The sequence below is a fragment of the Lonchura striata genome, chromosome 12, assembly GCF_046129695.1.
Source record: "Lonchura striata isolate bLonStr1 chromosome 12, bLonStr1.mat, whole genome shotgun sequence".
In the NCBI taxonomy this organism is placed as follows: domain Eukaryota; kingdom Metazoa; phylum Chordata; class Aves; order Passeriformes; family Estrildidae; genus Lonchura; species Lonchura striata.
The window spans coordinates 4770228-4788900 of record NC_134614.1 but is presented as its reverse complement, the minus strand read 5'-3'; the positions used below and the strand labels follow the sequence as shown (position 1 = coordinate 4788900).

General features: G+C 53.8%; 3 protein-coding genes across 8 annotated transcripts in view; 1 reads left to right on the top strand and 2 right to left on the bottom strand.

The window, feature by feature from the left end:
- Positions 1 to 270: 270 nt before the first annotated feature.
- On the bottom strand, positions 271 to 4541 carry MKRN2OS (MKRN2 opposite strand). Its single transcript, XM_077786049.1, has 4 exons — positions 4345 to 4541; positions 3940 to 3989; positions 2537 to 2699; positions 271 to 942 (listed from the first exon to the last, which is right to left on the bottom strand). Exons 1-4 carry the CDS (start codon positions 4539 to 4541, stop codon positions 696 to 698), a joined length of 657 nt encoding a protein of 218 aa, XP_077642175.1. The 3' UTR covers positions 271 to 695.
- Positions 4542 to 4622: 81 nt separating this feature from the next.
- On the top strand, positions 4623 to 13584 carry MKRN2 (makorin ring finger protein 2). The gene is made up of 8 exons (XM_021530454.2): positions 4623 to 4705; positions 5611 to 5739; positions 6632 to 6780; positions 7401 to 7705; positions 8390 to 8604; positions 9709 to 9819; positions 10217 to 10361; positions 10751 to 13584. The coding sequence occupies exons 1-8, from the start codon at positions 4680 to 4682 to the stop codon at positions 10904 to 10906; spliced, it is 1236 nt and encodes a 411-aa protein (XP_021386129.2). The 5' UTR covers positions 4623 to 4679; the 3' UTR covers positions 10907 to 13584.
- The window catches only part of RAF1 (Raf-1 proto-oncogene, serine/threonine kinase), a 63939-nt gene continuing 58808 nt past the window's right edge, over positions 13543 to 18673 (bottom strand). For all 6 annotated transcript variants that reach the window (XM_077786047.1, XM_021530451.3, XM_021530450.3 and 3 more), the window contains 4 exons: positions 18360 to 18478; positions 16998 to 17129; positions 15800 to 15934; positions 13543 to 14598 (listed from right to left, as the gene is read on the bottom strand). In XM_077786047.1, coding sequence (XP_077642173.1) covers positions 14458 to 14598; positions 15800 to 15934; positions 16998 to 17129; positions 18360 to 18478 — 527 coding nt within the window. In that variant the 3' untranslated portion in view covers positions 13543 to 14457. The remainder of the gene's footprint in view (positions 14599 to 15799; positions 15935 to 16997; positions 17130 to 18359; positions 18479 to 18673) is intronic.

Below are 18673 nucleotides of genomic sequence, written 5' to 3'. Positions count from 1 at the left end.
TCGTGGTGATTTCAGATTTGCATTTGGAGAGAGGTTTGGCTGTTGCAGCTGGGACTCTGGAACTTATTTTTACAATCTCAGCTCAGAATTGAGGAACTCTTCCCAGAATTTAAATTTATTCTGGGGCCTGGGCACCTATCCCCATCTGAATGAGAGGTGTTTCTTCCCTTGGGATTTGCAGCTTTATATTCAGGTATCTGGATTCCACCTTGGCTTCTTTCCTTTACCCTGCAGTTCAGAGTGGAAAAAGAAATCTGACAGCAAAGAGGCTGGATTTATTTGTTGGTATATTTATTAGTAATTAAAGGAAAGGAAATTAACAGTCAGATAGGGATGGGATTTAGCAGCACACAAACACGTGTTCCCTTTTTTTCACCCATCAGTAAACAAATGTGACAGGAAAAGGCTATTTTGGTTTGCTACAGCTGAAGTTCATTTCTAAAGCCCTGAATTCCACAGCAGTTCTGATTTCTGCTGTGACGTGTCTTTGCAGAACAGAGCACACAGTGAATGTTAAATCAGAAAACATTTTTCCACAGGAATAGTTCCCATGGAAATTCTCTGTAGTGTGTACATTGAAACGCACAAGCTCAGTACCCTGCTCCTCCCTGAGGTACAGGGCGAAGTGAATGGTGTTTTTAACCACATTAAACCCTGAACCCTGAGCTGGAGCCCCAACCCTCCCTTGCCCATGGCTACTCCAGCAGGCTGTGGTTCCCAGCCCCGCTGTGGTGCTGCTGCTCAGCCAGGGGCACGACGTAGACGTCGCTGTGCTGCAGCTGCTGCTGCAGGGCCAGGTAGCGCGAGGCCTCGGAGGTGTGGGGCAGCAGGAAGCGCTGGGTGAACTCGCCCTTGCTCAGCGCCGCGCGGCCCCGGGCCTGCCGCACGCGGTTCACGAAGGCCAGGGCAAAGGTGTAGCAGTTGTGCTGCTGCTCCTCGTACCTGGGGAGACACCCCTGAGCAGGGCACTGCTGCTCACCAAACACCCCTGAGCAGGGCACTGCCAATCACCAAACACCCCTGAGCAGGGCACTGCTGCTCACCCAACAAACACCCCTGAGCAGGGCACTGCTGCTCACCAAACAAACACCCCTGAGCAGGGCACTGCTGCTCACCAAACAAACACCCCTGAGCAGGGCACTGCTACTCACCCAACAAACACCCCTGAGCAGGGCACTGCTGCTCACCCAACAAACACCCCTGAGCAGGGCACTGCCACTGACCCAACAAACACCCCTGGGCAGGGCACTGCTGCTCACCAAACAAACACCCCTGAGCAGGGCACGTCACCCACCACCACCCCTGAGGAGTGGTTACTCCAGGAATGCTCTCCAGTTACTCCCCCTCCCTCCCAGTGGTTCAATTCACTCCTCACAAGGGGTACTTCCCAGCCTGAACTCTGAGTGTAAAAATGAGAGGGCTACAAGACCTGACAAAAAGGAGTTCTTGTTTTTCATACTTCTTTGGCTTTTACCTTGTTAACCTTTGCTCTTCCAGCTATTGTTAGCCGCTCTTTCCTGCAGCCCCAGAGTTAACTGTGTGCCCCCATGGGTGAGTGGGAGCTCATTTCAAATCCTTCTATCAGTGATTTACTATTCAGTAAATGAAAAGCTATCAGGAAAACCAGATGAGGCTTGGCCTGAACCCAAAGGAGTTACAGGATTAGTTTAGTGCAGTTCCTGTCCACTGAGAAAATAAGCAGAGGATTTAATTAAAAGAGTTGTTTTCAGTTCAGTGGTCACTGGCGTGGCTGTGAAAAAATGTCACTGTGTCAGGAGGTGGAAATCAGGGAAAAGCCAGGAGAAGGGATGCACACATCTCTGAACTTCTGCCAGTGATTTGATGTCAAGGCAGCTTTAATATTACTGTGAACTGTAAAAGTGACACAGGTTCTGTTGGTTTTACCAGCTCTGAAAACATCTAAAATTTCTATTCTAAATTAATTTTTCTATGTCCTTTAGGGGGTAATACTTGATCCCTGAAATTTTTTGTTAACACATAGAGAATCGCTAAAAAATTATTTTGCTTTGATTTTTATTTTCTTTTAGGGTTGCATTCACTCAGTGGCACCCAGGCAGGCTGTGTGTTACAGCTCTCTCACTGAGGGACAATCCCAGGAGTGGAGCTTTCCTGGAGAGCTGCTCTGTCACAAGAGCTGGAAATCAGCCTGCTTTCCATTTCTCACCACTTACATCGAAAACAACAACGGGGCAAGAATCCCATCACTGTGCTTAGCCTTTAAATACAAATACACCTAAACCTGCTAAAACCTAGAAAAATAATTATGGAATTCTGCCTGGACTTTGTGCTCAGCAGCATGCAGGTTGCAGCATGCATTCATTGAACTGGGTCTTTCACACAGAATTCCCTGAAGTCACCTCTTGCTTTAGAGTTTTTATGTTCCAGCAGCTGAGTTTTATAAAATTCAGAACACTCAATCCAGGCAGGCCAGGTTGGCTGCCAGGAATGTCCTGAAGCACACCAGGCTCTGAGCCCAAACCTCATCCCAAACACACCCCAGCTGTTACTCACACACCTGTGAGGGAGCCAGGCCTCTTCCAAGGAGAATTCCTCCAGGAGGCTGTCCCAGTGCTGCAGGAGCTCCCACATGTCTGGCTGCACCAGGGGGATGCTGATGCACTGCTCCCAGCCGCTGGCAGCCCTGTGCACGCCCTCCTGGTCATAGTTGTACACCAGCCCTGCAAGCACAGCCATGGGCAGCACGCACTGAGCCCTTCTGGGCTTTTCCTGCCTTCCAGCAAAGTCCTGCTCTCATTTCACAGCACAGTTTGGAAAAAGGTCTGGCTCTTTTAATAATCACAGCAACTGAAGGACAATCAGGCTTCATTTCTGACCCCCAAAGGAGACTGCCTTTGTATGAAATATACATCTGGAATGATGCTTTGCAGGGCGACCTACACTGGGTAGAACCCAATAGGATTTCTAATGTGCCTTTTAAAGATGTTTTCTAATTAGGGGTGTTTTTAGAATTAGCAAAAATGCTGTTAAACTCAGTGAAACTGTAATTCCTTAAAAGCAAGCCTAGCCTTTTGTTCCAGGGCTGGAAGGCACGTCTTGTCAGTGCCTGTTTAATCCATTCAGGGAATGAGTTTGCTCTGGGCTGTGCCGCAAGGTGAGCTCAGGCACCCCGCGGCATTCCGAGCTGGGACTGCCGGGCAGCAGGGCTGGCAGGGGATGGGGCAGGGCAGGGGAGGGGCTGGGGCAGGGGAGGGGCTGGGGCAGGGGAGGGGCTGGGGCAGGGCAGGGCAGGGGAGGGGAGGGGAGGGGCAGGGGCAGGGGAGGGGCTGGGGCAGGGGAGGGGCAGAGGCAGGGCAGGGACAGGGGAAGGGCAGGGGAGGGGCTGGGGCAGGGCAAGGGCAGGGGAGGGGCAGGTTAGGGGAGGGGCAGGGCAGGGGAGGGGCTGGGGCAGGGCAAGGGCAGGGGAGGGGCAGGGCAGGGGAGGGGCAGGGCAGGGGAGGGGCAGGGCAGGGCAAGGGCTGGGGCAGGGCAGGGGAGGGGCAGGGCAGGGCAAGGGCTGGGGCAGGGCAGGGCAGGGCAGGGCAGGGCAGGGGCAGGGCAGGGCAGGGGAGGGGCAGGGCAGGGCAAGGGCTGGGGCAGGGCAGGGCAGGGGCAGGGCAGGGCAGGGGAGGGGCAGGGCAGGGCAGGGGAGGGGCAGGGCAGGGGCAGGGGAGGGGAGGGGAGGGGCAGGGGCAGGGGCAGGGGAGGGGCGGGGCAGGGCAGGGCAGGGGAGGGGCAGGGCAGGGCAGGGGAGGGGAGGGGCAGGGGAGGGGCAGGGCAGGGCAGGGGAGGGGAGGGGCAGGGCAGGGGCAGGGGCAGGGGCAGGGGCAGGGGAGGGGCGGGGCAGGGCAGGGCAGGGGAGGGGCAGAGCAGGGGAGGGAAGAGGCAGGGCAGGGCAGGGCAGGGGCGGGCGCTGCTCACCCTGGGAGTTGGTGATGCCCACGTGCAGGTCGCAGTGCCCGCGGTAGTCGCTGCGAGAGGAGCAGGGGCTGCGGAGGGCGGCCGCCCGCCCGCCTTCCTGCCCGGGCGCTCTGCCCTCCGCTCCCAGCCCTTCCCTTCCCTGCCCCTGCCCTTTTTCCTCCCCATTCCCTCTCAATGCCCGCCCTTTTCCCATCCCTTTTCCCTCCCATTCCCCATTCTCCTCCCCTTTCACCTCCCATTCTCCATTTCCCTTCCCATTCCCCTCCCCTTTCCCTCCCCGTTCCCCTCCCATTCTCCATTTCCCTCTCAGTGCCCGCCCCATTCCCGTTCCCGTCCCCATCCCCATTCCTATTCCAGTTCCCGTTCCCGGTCCCGCCCCGCCCCGCAGCGCCCCCTGGCGGTTACTGCAGGAAGTTGCCGCGGCTGGGCCTAATGAGGAAGGCGCGGGGCTGCCCGTGGCCGTGCCGGAAGGGGCAGCGCAGGCGGACAGGCGCAGCGGCCAGCCCGGCGGCGCGCAGGTCCCCGCCGCACGCGGGGCAGCGCGGCGGCGCGCGCCGGCAGTACAGCAGCGCGCGGCAGTGGCGCACGCGCAGCAGCGCCATGGCCCGGCGCGCCGGCGAACGCCGTCCGGCCGGAAACGCGGCCGCGGGGAGGGGAGGGGCCGCGGCCACGCCCCCCCGCGCCGCGGAACCTCAGCGCGCGGCGCGCGGGGCCGGGCGGGCCCGGCAGTGCGGCGCACGATGAGCACGAAGCAGGTGACGTGCAGGTGAGCGCGAGCCGCGGCCGCACGGCCCAGAGCCCTCAGAGCCCACACTGCCCTCAGAGCCCTCAGAGCCCTCACTGCCCTCAGAGCCCTCACTGCTCCCACCGCTCCTGAGCCCTCAGAGCCCTCACTGCCCTCACCGCTCCTGAGCCCTCAGAGCCCACACTGCCCTCACCGCTCCTGAGCCCTCAGAGCCCACACTGCCCCCACTGCCCTCACCGCTCCTGAGCCCTCAGAGCCCTCACGGCCCCCACTGCCCTCACTGCCCCTGAGCCCGCAGGGCCCTCAGAGCCATCAGGGCCCGCTGAGCCCGCACGGCCCTCGGAGCCCTCAGAGACGGCACGGCCCTCTAAGCCCTCCCTGCCGTCAGAGCCCGCACGGCCTGCAGAGCCCCAGAGCCCTCAGAGCCCGCACGGCCCTCGGGCACCCCGCCGGCACCGCCTCGGGCCCTGCCCCGCGCCTCGTTCCGCTCTCCCGCCCCCCACACTCGGCCCGGGCCGGAGCCCTCACAGCCCCCAGACCCCGCCCCGGGCCCTTGGAGCCGCCCGGTCCCGCTCCCGGCCCCGCTCCCGGCCCCGCAGGCCGTGTGGGCCGAGCCGGGGCCCGTGGGTGCCCCGAGCCCCCTGTCCCGGCGCTGCCCGGGAGCGGCGGGGCCAGCGCGGAGCGGCTCTCGGGGGTTCTGCCCGGGGGAGGGCGCTCGGGTAGCGGAGGGGCCGCGGGCAGCCCCCATGGCTGGGGGAGAGCGCGGAGCGCTCTGCCCGGGGCAGGCGGGGCACGGCCCGGAGCCGCGGGGCCGGGCTGGGCTGGAGGGGCTTTGCCAGCCGCGGTGCTGCCCCACAAACACACACACAAACACACAAAGGCGGTGCTCCCGCGGCAGCGCCCGCCCTGAGCGCGTCTCTCCGCAGGTACTTCTTGCAGGGCGTGTGCCGGGAGGGCAGCAAGTGCCTCTTCTCCCATGACCTGGCCACCAGCAAATCCTCCACCATCTGCAAGTACTACCAGAAGGGGCAGTGTGCCTACGGCTCCCGCTGCAGGTAAGCCCCCGGCAGCTCCTGGCCTGGCAGCCTCCCCCAGGGCCAGCAAGGAGCACCGGGGCAGGGGAAGAATTTATTAAATGTCAGTTTTGCCAGAGCATAAAGCAGCTTTGTCCTCCAGTGGTAGAGCTCTGCTCTGGCTCAGTTTTAGGGATTGCTTTGCTCTGTAGAAATGGAGCTTTGGGTCTCAGGTGTGTTTTCCACCCCGTTGTTGCAGTCAGAGCTGCCGGTGCTGCTGGAGAGGATGGGAGCTCCTGGTGCAGCTCCCTCCTGCCCTTCCAGTGCAGTTTTGGAACTTTAGCTCTGCCTGGGAGCAAAGTGCCCTCCTCGTGTTCCCCTGGCTGGGTGGGAGGGCTGAGCAGTCCCACAGCTCTCCCTGAGTGTGAGGTTAAAACTGCCAGGGGAATGCTCTGAGGAGTACCGGGCATGGATTGCTTCCTGGGGAATTCCCTGCTGCCTGAGGAGCCCGCAGCTCCCCTGGGAGCTCCCTGCCTTGCCTAGTCCCTGTGCCACACCAGGGTCAGGCTCTGGGCATCACTGATTCCATCTGCTGCTCCGGGCTGGGCTGAGCTCCTCCGGGCTGGCTGCAGGCTGCGTGTGCTTTCCTGGCTGCAGTTTGGGCACTGGGGCACGTGTCCGGGCCCACGCACAGATGGGGAATATTTCTGTTCCCCTGAAAATACTGTAGCATTTGGGTACGGCCCTGGAGCAGCCCCTTCACTCCCCGGGCTGCTCCTGCTCTGCTGCTGTGCTGTGTCCCCGGTTTCCCTGGGGTGTGTCCCCGGCTCCCCCAGGGTCTCTCCCCGGTTTCCCGGCTGTTGGGATCCTTCCCCCAGGGCAGCTGTGGGTTGGGTGTCCGGGTGCGGGCCGTGATGCCGTTTCCGTGCCGCAGGTATGACCACGTGAGGCTCCCTCCGGCGGGCGGAGCCGCGGCCCCGCCGCCCTCCGCGGCCCCGGGCAGCCCCCGGGCGCCCCCCGAGCCCGGCCCCGGCGCCCCGCGCAGCAGGAGGGAGAAGAGGACGCTGGTGCTGCGGGACAGAAGTGAGTGGGAGGCTGCTGGGCTCGGGGCCGCGGGGAGGGGGTGGTGTCTCCTGCGGTTATCGGGATTTCAAGGTCGGCCTGGGCTCCTGCCGGAGCCTCCTTCCTGCAGGCACCGCCCGCCCATCCTTTTCGGTGCTCCGGGCAGTGCCTGCCTCCGTCCTGCTCCCCGGGCTGGGAGTGCTTTGTGCGCCCTGACAGGAGGATGAGCGGGGCAGTGTCAGGCTCTGCTCCCAGTCAGCAGCAGCACGGCCTGGGAGACTGGGGCTGGGCATCGGGGTGGGGGTGCTTTGCATGGAGAGAATGGGCAGGCACTGGGAGGGATTCCTCAGCCCTGGAGGTGTCCGAGGGACAGCTGGTGTGGCACTCGGGGCTCTGGGCTGGGTGACAAAGGGCGATGGGTCAGACCTGCTGATCGTCCAGCTGTAGTGGTTCTGTGGTTTTTCAGCCAGTCAGTGACCAGAGCAGAGCTGAATAAACACCAGGCAGCCTGGGGGAATCCCTGTGACTCCTGAGCAGGGGATCAGGGATGGCCCCAGGGCAGCCAGCAGTGCCGGTGCGGGGCTGAGCGGTGCCCGGCGCAGTGCCCGCAGGGCTGTGAGTGCTCCCTGCTGTCCCCGCAGACCTGTGCGGCCCCAGCGAGGACGCTCAGCGGCCCGGCGGCCCCGGGGCCGGGCTGTGCTGCAGCAGCCCCGGGGACAGCCAGGAGGACAAGCCCCACTCCTACCTGGAGGCCATCTGCAGCGGGCTGCAGGAGCCGGGGCCCGGCGGCTGCCCCGGCGCCGCGGAGCAGCTGTGTCCCTACGCCGCCGCCGGCGCCTGCCACTTCGGGGAGCGCTGCCTCTACCTGCACGGGGAGCTCTGCGAGATCTGCGGCCTCCAGGTGCTGCACCCCTTCGACCAGGAGCAGAGGAAGGCCCACGAGATGGTAAAGGGGGAGCTGGGGGGGCTGCTCTGCTCAGGGCAGGGTTGGGGCTGGCTGCTCTGAAGATGGAGCTGCTGTTGTACTGCTGCTCTGGAGAATGTGCTAGGAGTGGTCAGCTGAAGCCTCTGGAGCTGAATGGGCAGCGATGCTGCAGGCAGCACCTCGGGGGTTTTGCCATTCCATCCTCGTGCAGCCTTCTCCCAGGAGAATCTCTTTGGGAGGTCTCTGAGGCACCAGCTTGCCCTGCAGTGCTGAGGGAATGGGCTGTGGATTGTCACTGCTGTGGGAAAGCTTGAAATAAGAGAGTAATTCCTTAACTGGGGAAAAATTAACATCTGGTGTACAAGTGTGGCCTTAATTGTACTCAGAGGAACACCTTGAGTGTGGCACCTATTTAGTGAGATGTTTTTTGGGGATGTTTGAAGCATCAGATAATTCAGTACCTGTTGCCTGACAGAGATGCAGAAAGGGGTGAATGAAGCACCCTGGCATCTTTATTTCTGACAGGTGGGAGAACACTGAAGGCTGAAATGCATGATTGAATTTAATGTTGTTTAAATTAAACCCTGACAGTGACAGGTAGGAATGATGCCCCCAGTGAGTGTTCCATGTTTTCCCTGCAGTAGATCCTTTCCAGAGGGAATTTGGTGTGACAGGCAGGCACTCACAGTGGCTCTCCCCTGACAGATGTGCATGGCAACGTTCGAGCACGACATGGAGAGGGCCTTTGCCATCCAGGCCAGCCAGGACAAGGTGTGCAGCATCTGCATGGAGGTGGTGTATGAGAAGCCCTCGGCCTCAGAGAGGAGGTTTGGGATCCTGTCCAACTGCACCCACACGTACTGCCTGTCCTGCATCCGCCAGTGGAGATGTGCCAAGCAGTTTGAGAACCCCATCATCAAGTGAGTTCTGGCACCTGCCACAGCCTGGGGGGCTGCACCTGCTCCAGGGGAGGCTGGAGCTGCAGCTCAGCAGAGCCTGCTCCAGGTGCTGCCCGGCCCAGGGCTGGGCTGAGAGCTGCCTGCATAGCATCAGGGTGCACTGGGTATCCTTTGGGGCAGTTCCCTTCATTCCACAGCCCTGTGGGGGAGCTTTGGCCAGTGGCAGCTCAGCCCTCTCTGATGGTGTGTTCAGTGGGCAGAGCGAACTCTGGAACAGCTGGGACCTGGAAAAACTCTGCCCCTTGTGAAATACCTCATTTCCTGGGCTCAGAACTGAGATTGGAATGCTCTCATGTGGCACTGTCCTGGTGTCCCCCGTGCTGAGCAGCAGACACAGAATCTTTAGAATAACCATCTACCTGTGGCACGAGCTGATGGAGCAGCTGTTATCACTACAGTGCCCACTTCAGTGAGGGACTTCAGTAAGAACTCCCATTTTTTCCTATGTATGTGCTTAATTATAGGATTTTCCCCTAAATTACAGCTTGGTCCAGGTAAATGTCTCACTTAGCACACTTTTATCTGTCTCAGTAAATGCCTTTATCTTCTAGCTCTACAAAAAATGTGTTCCAAACATGTTCTCCCTCGGAGAGAATTTAAAACATCCAATTAGGGAAGCTTCCTTCTTGAAGCATCTCAAGTTACAAACATGCTGAAGAAAAGGTGGGAAATATTTTCAGTCCTCTACCAAAATAGACTTTTCTGCACAACTTTTCACTCCAAATTTCACTGAAGTGACCCTCAGCTCTTTGCATTTCAAAAGGCTGTGACATCTTAATTTGTGGTTTTGGCTTCCTGCTGCACTCCCAGAACACAGTTTGTTTCTGCACACTGAGGAAGTCCCTGCTGCTTTTGCTCAAGTCCAGAAACAAACAAAGCCCTGGGTGCCCGGAGGGTAATTCCAGCTGGAACTCCCAGCAAAGTGCTGTGCTAACGTGGGAGGAGGTGTGTGCTGCCTGAGGTGCCAGAGATGCCCTTTCTCTCAGGAGGATCCTGTGCCAGCTCTGTGGAGGGTTTCAGTCTGGGGAGGTACCAGAGCATCTCTGCTTTGTCTTGTTCCTCCAGGTCCTGCCCCGAGTGCCGGGTGATCTCCGAGTTTGTCATCCCCAGCGTGTACTGGGTGGAAGAGCAGGAGAAGAAGAATGAGCTGATTGAAGCATTTAAGCAGGGAGTGGGGTAAGTTCAGCAGCCACCCACACTCCTCATGTTATTCTTTAGCTGCTCTAAGACTCGGGCAATTGCTGAGCCTTTATTTTTCAGTTTACTGTAATTACTGACCACTCTGCAGAGAGCTGCTCATCTCTGCTCACACCTGTGCTTCACTCTGTGGCTGTGTAATTGTAGCTCACACATTCAGCCTCCCTCTCTCAGCCATAATTGCCTGCAAGGTTGTTGGTGACTGAGGAGAGCAAATGGGGAAGGAAAATGGAAGAGTTTCACTGCTCTCAGCTGAGGAATGGGAGGCCAAAGCTCTGGCTGTGTTACCAGGGCATCACTGAGGCTGTGGGGACTGAAGTGCACCTCCTTCCCTTGCAGCTGAAGGCAATAACCCTCTCTCTTGCAATGAACTCAGGAAAAAGCCCTGCAAGTACTTTGAGCAAGGCAAGGGAACGTGTCCCTTCGGAGGGAAGTGTCTGTACCTGCACGCCTATCCCGACGGGACCCGAGCAGAGCCTGAGAAGCCCCGGAAGCAGCTCAGCTCCGAGGGCACAGTGCGGGTAAGGGAGCCCTGCTGTCCCCAGCCCTCCCTGCTGGGGATGCTTCCTGCCATGCAGGACAAGGGAGAAAAGCCCTCTCACTGTTCCCTTGGCAAAGGTTTGTTCTTGGAGGTGGAAGGCACCTCTCGTTGAACTACAAAATAGCATTGCTTGGGTTTTTTTTCACCAGTCCAAACCTTTCCTCAGAGGAATTCTGCCCTTAAAGCTTTCACCCACAGTACTCACAGTTTCTCTCCTCTGCCCCAGCTGTGTCCCCTCAGCGCCTGTTCTGGGACAGGCTGTCAGCCTGAGCTCAAACCCAGCTCTGAGACTGGTTTGAAGGAGGAGACACCTGCCCAGGCCAGCGTGGGCTGGCTGCTGGTGCTCAGGCAGCTTTTTCTCTCTTGCAGTTCTTCAATTCCGTGCGCCTGTGGGACTTCATCGAGGACAGGGAGAGCAGGAGCACACCCGATGCCGAGGTCACGGAGCTGGGGGAGCTGTTCATGCACCTCTCTGGGGCTGAGGAGGATCCCACTGCTGCCAGGGAGCACACACAGCCCCTCTGAGCCCAGCAGTGCAGCTGCTTGCCAGCCATGCTTTTACTCTCTGCAGCACAGGTAGAACAAAACGTGCCCTGGTGGTTACTTGTGCAGTCCTGGTAAAGTTTACAGATAGTTTTTATATGGCAACAACAAAAAAAGACTAAAATATATTTAAAAGAAAAAAAAAATTGGCTGCATGGAAAAAAATCCCTTAATCCCAGGAGGGTTTTCTCCCTCTCTGGCCTAACATGCTGTCTTGTGAGCTGAGTGGTAGTGTAAGTACAGGTCCAGTGAAAGCTTAAGCTGGTAAAAACTGTTGCTAATTAGAGTTTGGGTGCTTTTGGGTTTTTTCCTCCACTAAAACAGCTAAATGTATAACAACAAAACCCACTGGGAATAATGGTCAGTGTAGGGTTTTCTCCTTAAAAAGGAGCTGGTACATTATACCTCAAGTAGTACCCTGGAGTTCAGAGCAGTTTGGTGGAATCCCTGGGCAGGGCCTGGCTCTCAGGTGCTGCCAGGGAGTTCCCAGCCCTGTTTCACACTAACCCAGTGCTGGGAGGCACCAGTGGCTCCTGCTGAGAGGCAAATGCAGCTGCACTGATTCCTGAACTCTGGCACAACTGGAGCTTGGGAGCTGCAGCACGAGAGGAGCTGTCCTCACCAACCCAGCCAGCCCTGCCCCACAGCCAGGAGTGGCTCTGCAGCAGCTCAGTGCCTCCATTCCCCTTTTCCCCAGCACTGCCCAAGGCCCAGGGCTGAGGGATTGTGCACATCTCTGCTGAGTTAACAGAATTGTTACTGAATTCTGCCTTTGTTAAAAACGGGATTTCTGTTGGTGTGGCAAAGGCAGCTTGATTGTGAAATCTGGTACCAGAAGTTAATTTTGCCAAGTCAACTGTTCTAACTTGAAATTTAAACCAAGAATTCAGTGTGCACTGCAGTGGCTGCTGAGTAACAGCATGGACACAGCTGAGCATGAGCTGCCACTGACTTAGGTCCTTGTAAATCACTTGGGGGTGGAGTGAGACACTGAGCAGGGCTTGTAAATACAGATAGAGATGTGGGGTTTATTTTAGAACAGTTTGGTTGCAATGGAAGGCAGGTGTGTTAACTGGTTTGGTTATTATCTACAGCAATATAAAAGCATAAAAATAATACTTAAAATTGTGTAAGAAAGGAAGGCCAAGAGCAGAAAGGTTTGTAAGGTTTGTAATCACCACCTGTGGACCAGTGATGGTCACAGCTTCCTCCAGCAAGGGTGGGAAATGCTGAAGGAGAAGGTGTTCAGAGGGAGCTGGGCAGGAGGCTGTGCCAGCTGGGCACACAGGGCCCTCCCTGGGGCAGTGACAGCAGGGTCTGCTCCCAGCTGGGAGGGACCAGCAGCAGCCTTAATCTGGGGTTCCACATCTTCAGCTGCCACCAAAGCAGTGACTCCTGGCTTGTCCCTTCAGTGCTGTTGGCACTTCTGGGTCAGGGGCTCCTCCCTGTGCCAGCTGTGCCCTCTGTTCTGAGCTGGAAATTAAACTGTCCCCTCACTATCCCCCTACAGGTGATACTTAGTTCACTGCAGTCAGGACTGGCCTTGGCAGTGGCTGTAACATCAATTCCCAGTTTCTTGGTAAAATTGGCCTAGCGAAGGTCTGAAGCCCAATCAGTGCAACTGGTCAGCAGTAATTACAAAGCAGAAGGTAAATTATCCCTAAGAGGGGTGTCACACACCAAGATCAATGTTTAAGGACACCCAAACACCCTTTCTACCCTAGAGTACTTCCCCAGCCCTCATCCTCTCACTGAAGCTCATTTCCATCTGCTCCTGCACATAATTTTTTTCTCCAGAAATACTGTCAGGAGTACACTAAAAAAAAAACAGTAATATTGTTAAAAGCCTTGCAAAACTGTATGGAGACTCAATTTACCATTCAGGAAGCAAAGCTTACATGAATTCTCAGTTATCACCCAGGGATTCAAGTTCTGTTACAGAATGTTCTGGGGACAAACTGGAGGTGATTTCTGTGTCTGGCTCTCCTCCCCTGCACAGGAGCTTTGTGAGTTTCTGCTGCTGCAGAGAGGCTGCAGTGGCTGTTTGGGCATTCCTGGGAGAGGTGCACAGGGGGACAGTCACAGTTCCCAGCCAAGGCAGCAGATCTGCCCAGCAGCTCTGGGGTGGAGGTGCCAGAGGGCACTGCCAGCCCCGCTCCCCACTCCCTGACCCCCCAGAACCTGTTTGCACCCACAGAAAGGCAAAGTCCCAAAGTGGGCTCCATTCGTGCCCTAATAACCACATTTTACATTGAAAACACCCATTTTTAGATTCACCCACCTGTTCCTGTCCTCCATGGAGTTCAGCCAACATAAAAACCTCTCAATAAAAGAGAAAATTGAGCCAAAGTGGTGCAGGGCAAGAGCCTGAGAGCACATCAGGGGGTCGTCCAAAGCAGCTGCTGCTCAAAGATCACTACGGTACAAAAAGCTGTCTTGTCCTGTGACTGGAAATGTAGAGATTGTTTTAACAAGTGTGTTTTTACTTGCACTGCTATTATTTATCACTTACTTTTAAAAAATTATTCAGAATGTCATTTCTTGTGTTTTCCAAATGCAGATGTCCCACTCTGAACTGTGGATGACTACATTAAAATGATGACAATGAATCTTAAACCTAAAATTTAATTTATTTTATTAAAATAAGATAATCAGAGGAACCTTGGCTTACAATAAATGCATTTTCTCAGGAGCAATAAAAACAAAATTAAAACCCAAATCAACAAGAAAAACTGTATATGCTCAGTTTCCTCTTGCTAGTGCATCTCTTGGACGACAGCTTCCGCTGGGATGCAGCCTCTGCAGGAGGTGGGACATGCCCAGCCCCTTCCAGCCCCCAGCCCAGCATTCCTCACTCACCCTGCCTGGGCTGCACAAACAGGTCCATAGTACCAAAGGCAGCTGGGAGGCTTCCCAAGGTGACCAAAGCAGGACCGGCTCACCTCCTTCTCTGAGCAGGACAATTCACAACAGATTCCATCCTTTTGCAAGAGTTTTTCTTCTATGTGCAAAACTATTGCAAAACTATTTTGTGTTGAATTAGCATTTGAACTTATTTCATTGGCTTGGTGAAGCTCTTAGGCAGGAGCCGATTTCCAGAGTCATTTCCTCTTCCCACTCCAGGCACAGCTCCCTGGGGTGAGGTGACACTTGGCACGGGGCAGTCAGAGCACCAGAACGTCACCTGTCCACAGAGCCACCTCACTGAGCACAGAGCAAACCCAGCCAGAACCACTGCCCAAGAAACAGCCATCACTTCTGGGAAGGGGAAAATAAGGCTCAAGTGCATCTATTAAAAAAATAGTAATAGATCTCTTGATTTGTAGTCTGTTACCTCTCCCAGAACAAGAGGTGGTAGCAAAGGCAATGAGGAGCCGCGTCCCTGCAGCTGAGAACCGCGCGAGTCCGCAGCAGGCGCTGTGCAGGACGCGGAGGCTCCTGCCGGAGGAGCCGGGCAGCGAGGCGGGAGCAGAGGCACCGCTCCGTTCTGCTGCTGCTGCGGGGCAGGGCAGCCCGGACACGCCCAGGGCAGCTCAGAACACGGGCAGCCGCGTGGAGGTCAGCGTGCACGCGTTGATGTCCTCGCTGTGCGCCGCGCGGTGCAGGGACGGCTCCGAGGCGCTGCGGTTGATCTTGGGCAGGGAGTGCTGCAGCAGCTCGATGGACGACAGGATCTGGGGAAAGAGCAGCGTTACGCTGTGCTCAGGACACCCCTTTTTCCTGGGACCCCTGTGACTCTGATCAGGGAAGTGTGGTCCCCTCCTTCCTGCCCCGACCCCCTGTCCAGAGCCTAGCTAAGGCCATGTCCCTTCCTGTTCGCTCTTTCCCCCTTCATCTCATGGAATAAAGAAGCTGGACAATTACATCAGGGATTAGAGCCTCTTCTGCATCTTTGCCCATCTGACATGCCTCCCCTCAAGGCCTCATATCTCTGGGCTGGCCTGGTAATCTGGGGGCTGAGAGGGGAGAAGTGTCAGAGCAGCTCAGAGAGGCCTCTGGGGCCTGCAGCTCCCTCTGCTCCCATTTAATCATTCATTAACTCTTTTAATTCTTACCCGATTGAATTATGGCTTTAAGTTCTGAATTAATGCTCTGTGGGGCACTAAAAACACCGAACCCAACTCTGCCCACCACTGTCAGTTGCTGTGAGGGCCTTGGAGAGTTTCAGAGGGTGGGAGGGTGCTTCTCATCAGTTCACAGACATTAGGGACAATTAAGCATCCAAACTACCCTCCAGCAGAGGAACAGGGAAAGAGCTGCATCTTCTGACTGACATTTAAAAAGAACTTTCTAAACAATGCTTGACTGCAACAGCAATAAGTTACTTTTTCCACAATTGCTGATGTTTAATTAATTAATTACTCATCATTAATGAGTATAAGAAAGTACCTTCCCCATCCCCATGGTGACAGGAAAAGCTAAAGCCTCCCTTGTAAAAATAGCAAAAAATTGCTCCATGAATTTACATCCGCTAGTGGATTTTGTTTCCTTGTTCAGAGTTGTGGGGAAGGAAAGGAGCAGTGGCCTCTCACTTCCCTCAACCCTACTCCAAAGCAGAATGGATACCCAGAGACAGATTTCACTGTGAGGGCGTGAGGGTGGGTTTGGCGTCTCTCTAGATACATCAGGGGTTGAAAGGCTGCTCTGGTGTCAGCCCAGCACAGCCTCAGCCCACACAAGCTGCAGGCTGTGTTCCTGGACTTCACACAAACTGCAAGTCAAGCAAAACTCAAACTGCCAAGAGCTACATTATGAATAAAGACAGAAACAGGACACAGGCTGCACTTCCCATTAATCAAAATTTCTGTGTGAGCAGACTCTGTGTGCTAATGGCTCTCCATAAACCCCTCAGCTCCTGTGCAGGACCCCACTCACCTGTGGGAACAGAGGCCGTTCCTCCCTAACCTTCTTCAAACAATCTGCTACCAGCCTCTTCATGGCCTTGGGGCAGTTCTTGTACAGCTTGCTGAGGTCTGGGGAAGCATAGCCCCTGCCAACCATGAAAATGATCTGCAAAAAACCCACAGCACAAGAGCCAGGTTACACAAGGGGCTTCACTGCTGGGCAGCTTCAGTGCCCCCAGGGTGCTGAAACCCAGGCCCACAGGGCACCAACACAGCCCTGCAGGTTTGGCTGGCTAACAGCACAGCTCAGCAAAGACTAAACACAAATATTCAATATTCCAAGGCTGGACACTAGATACTGGGACTTTTCCCTTAGTAAAAAGCACCACATCCAGTCTTCCTGATGTAGCAGCAGCATATTTAACACCAAAATGGGAATTTCCTATAACTGCAAATGTATAAAGCAGTATTTTACTGTGCAGCAAAAGCTGTGACCTGGGAATAAATTAACAGGGCACTTCAAATGTTTATAAACAAGGAGTTTTTTCCTTTGAGTACCTGCACTGTCAATACTGAGGTGAACACTCAGTTACACATTTACTGCTGAAACAAAGCAGCTTGTCAACATCACTTGAGTTGGTTTGCATTTGTATTTATCCTGCATTCCTCAAGGACAAGGGGATGTGCCATGGGCAGAAATAAACTGGAGTGTCCCAGAAAGGTAATTACTAAAAAAGTAATTCAGAAATATAAACATGACTGACTCTTTCTCATTTCTATGTCAGGAGCAGAGCTAACCTATTTCACAAAAATGATCATCATTACTAGGAATCACAAATTTCTGGCCTCCTATACAGTAAAACAATTGGGTTTTTTTTGCTTAACTGAAAAAGAAATCCATTGCCATTCTGGAACTACTGAACTTGGCAGACTTTTTTTTTGTGATGACATTTGCCAAAACATCTGGTCACATTTGATGGAAGGAAGCCCCAGTTCCTGCTGGCAGCTCCAGGGATGTTCTGGCAATACCAAAGCAGGCATTTCCAAGGTGAAAGAAATCAGCTCACAACATTTTCACTCCAGATGTGTTACTAAATATATATTTTTGCACACAATATAATGGTAAAAGACTGCCTTGTCTTGAGTTTAGACTTTTGGCTTCATTTCTGCCAGCCTATGTGAGGAATTCTCAAGAGATGAAAACTAGACAAGAAGCAGAGGTTTCTCACCTGATCTCTGTTGTTGATGTGGGAGTAAGGCAGCTCTCCTGTCATCAGCTCGTATAACACTATTCCATAGGAGTAGACATCTGACTGGAAGCTGAAGGGGTTGCTGTCCTGCATCCTGATCACCTCGGGGGCCTGGCAGGGAAAACAAATTATCAACAAAACCAGAAAGCACAAGAGGAGGCAAAGGATTTGGGAAGTGAGCTCAGCTGGAAATGAGTGAGCAAAGGGCACCCCCACAGCTTTGATGAGGTTGCCTAAGGCTCTGGAGAAGTTCAGGCAGGGCTACTTCACATCTTATTAAAAATATCAATGCTTAAACTGAAAAATCATTTTGCCATTAGAAAAAATATTATTTCTATTTGCAACATTTATTGACTTCTGTTACACCTTACACAGAGCTGAGCCTAAGTTTCACCACCAGTTCTTAAACTGGTATCAAGGTTAAAAGGGAAAAATACAAAATTCACAAGAGTGAATTGATACCAAAACACGGTCAGGAAATGTGAAAGCCAAACACAAAATAGCACATAGTGAACAGATCAGAGAAGAAATGCAGGGACATTTTTATGTATTTGCAAATTATGAAGCTTCTTAAAATAAACAATGTCAGATGACTGAGCAAAACAAGGTGTGAACCATCAGAAGAACTTTCCCATTGGTTAAGATTTTTTTTTTTCCCTCCTAAAAAATTCCCTCAGAATTACTAAGCAAAGCAAAATACAACAGCATATAAACCACAATAAGGGATCACAGGAGCTTCCAAAAAACAGAAACAACCTCCCTTTCTATGACAGCACAGCAAAGATGGGCTGTAAATGACTAAAATAAATACATTCTTTTAAAAAGCCTGCAATGAGCAAATATGCAGGGCTTTTTTTCCCCAAGGTCTGTTTCATGTACACAAATACACTGCATGTCGTTGGTAAATTAGTTTTAAATCCTTTTATGGAAAGTTTTTTAGAAATTTGGCTTTTTGTACAACTTTTTTTAAAGAAAAAAAAAAAACATTCCTGCTTCTGAAACTTTATTTCAGGTGATGTGTGTATTTTACAGAGCACAAAACAGTCTTAACCAAACATCTTGACATTTTTAATATACATTTCCAGATATACTGGCAGCTTTAAATATTTAAAATAACCCACAAGCCCCAGTGGAGAATCCATGGGTGCCTGGTGCCTACTTTGCCCAATTAATCTCCCCAGTTCCATGTTAGCTTGGGACAAAAATCCACCCAGGACTGACAGAGCTGAATGCCCAAGGTAGTGCTCAGGGACAGCTGCAGAAGGAATATTTAAAATATTTAATATTTTATATTAAATTTATTTAATATTTATATTTAAAAGCAGGGAATGCTGTGCTCACCATCCACAGGATGGAGCCCGTGGGCTGCTCCACCTGCTGGGATCCACTCCACCTGGATTTTACAGTTGCCAGACCAAAGTCTCCTATTTTCACTGTGAGGCCTTCATGAAGAAATATATCTGTGGGTTTGTTAAAGAAACTGCACAAAATTGAGACAACAGTTCTGTATTTTCTGACCTGACTAGCAAGTGCTGTGAGCTGTTTGTGAAACAAAGGACAAGGGATTTTAAATTAACATTTAACACTAAACCAGAGCAGATGTTCCAGCAGCATTTGTAGGTTTATCTTTATGGTAAGCTATGACAGAAATTAAC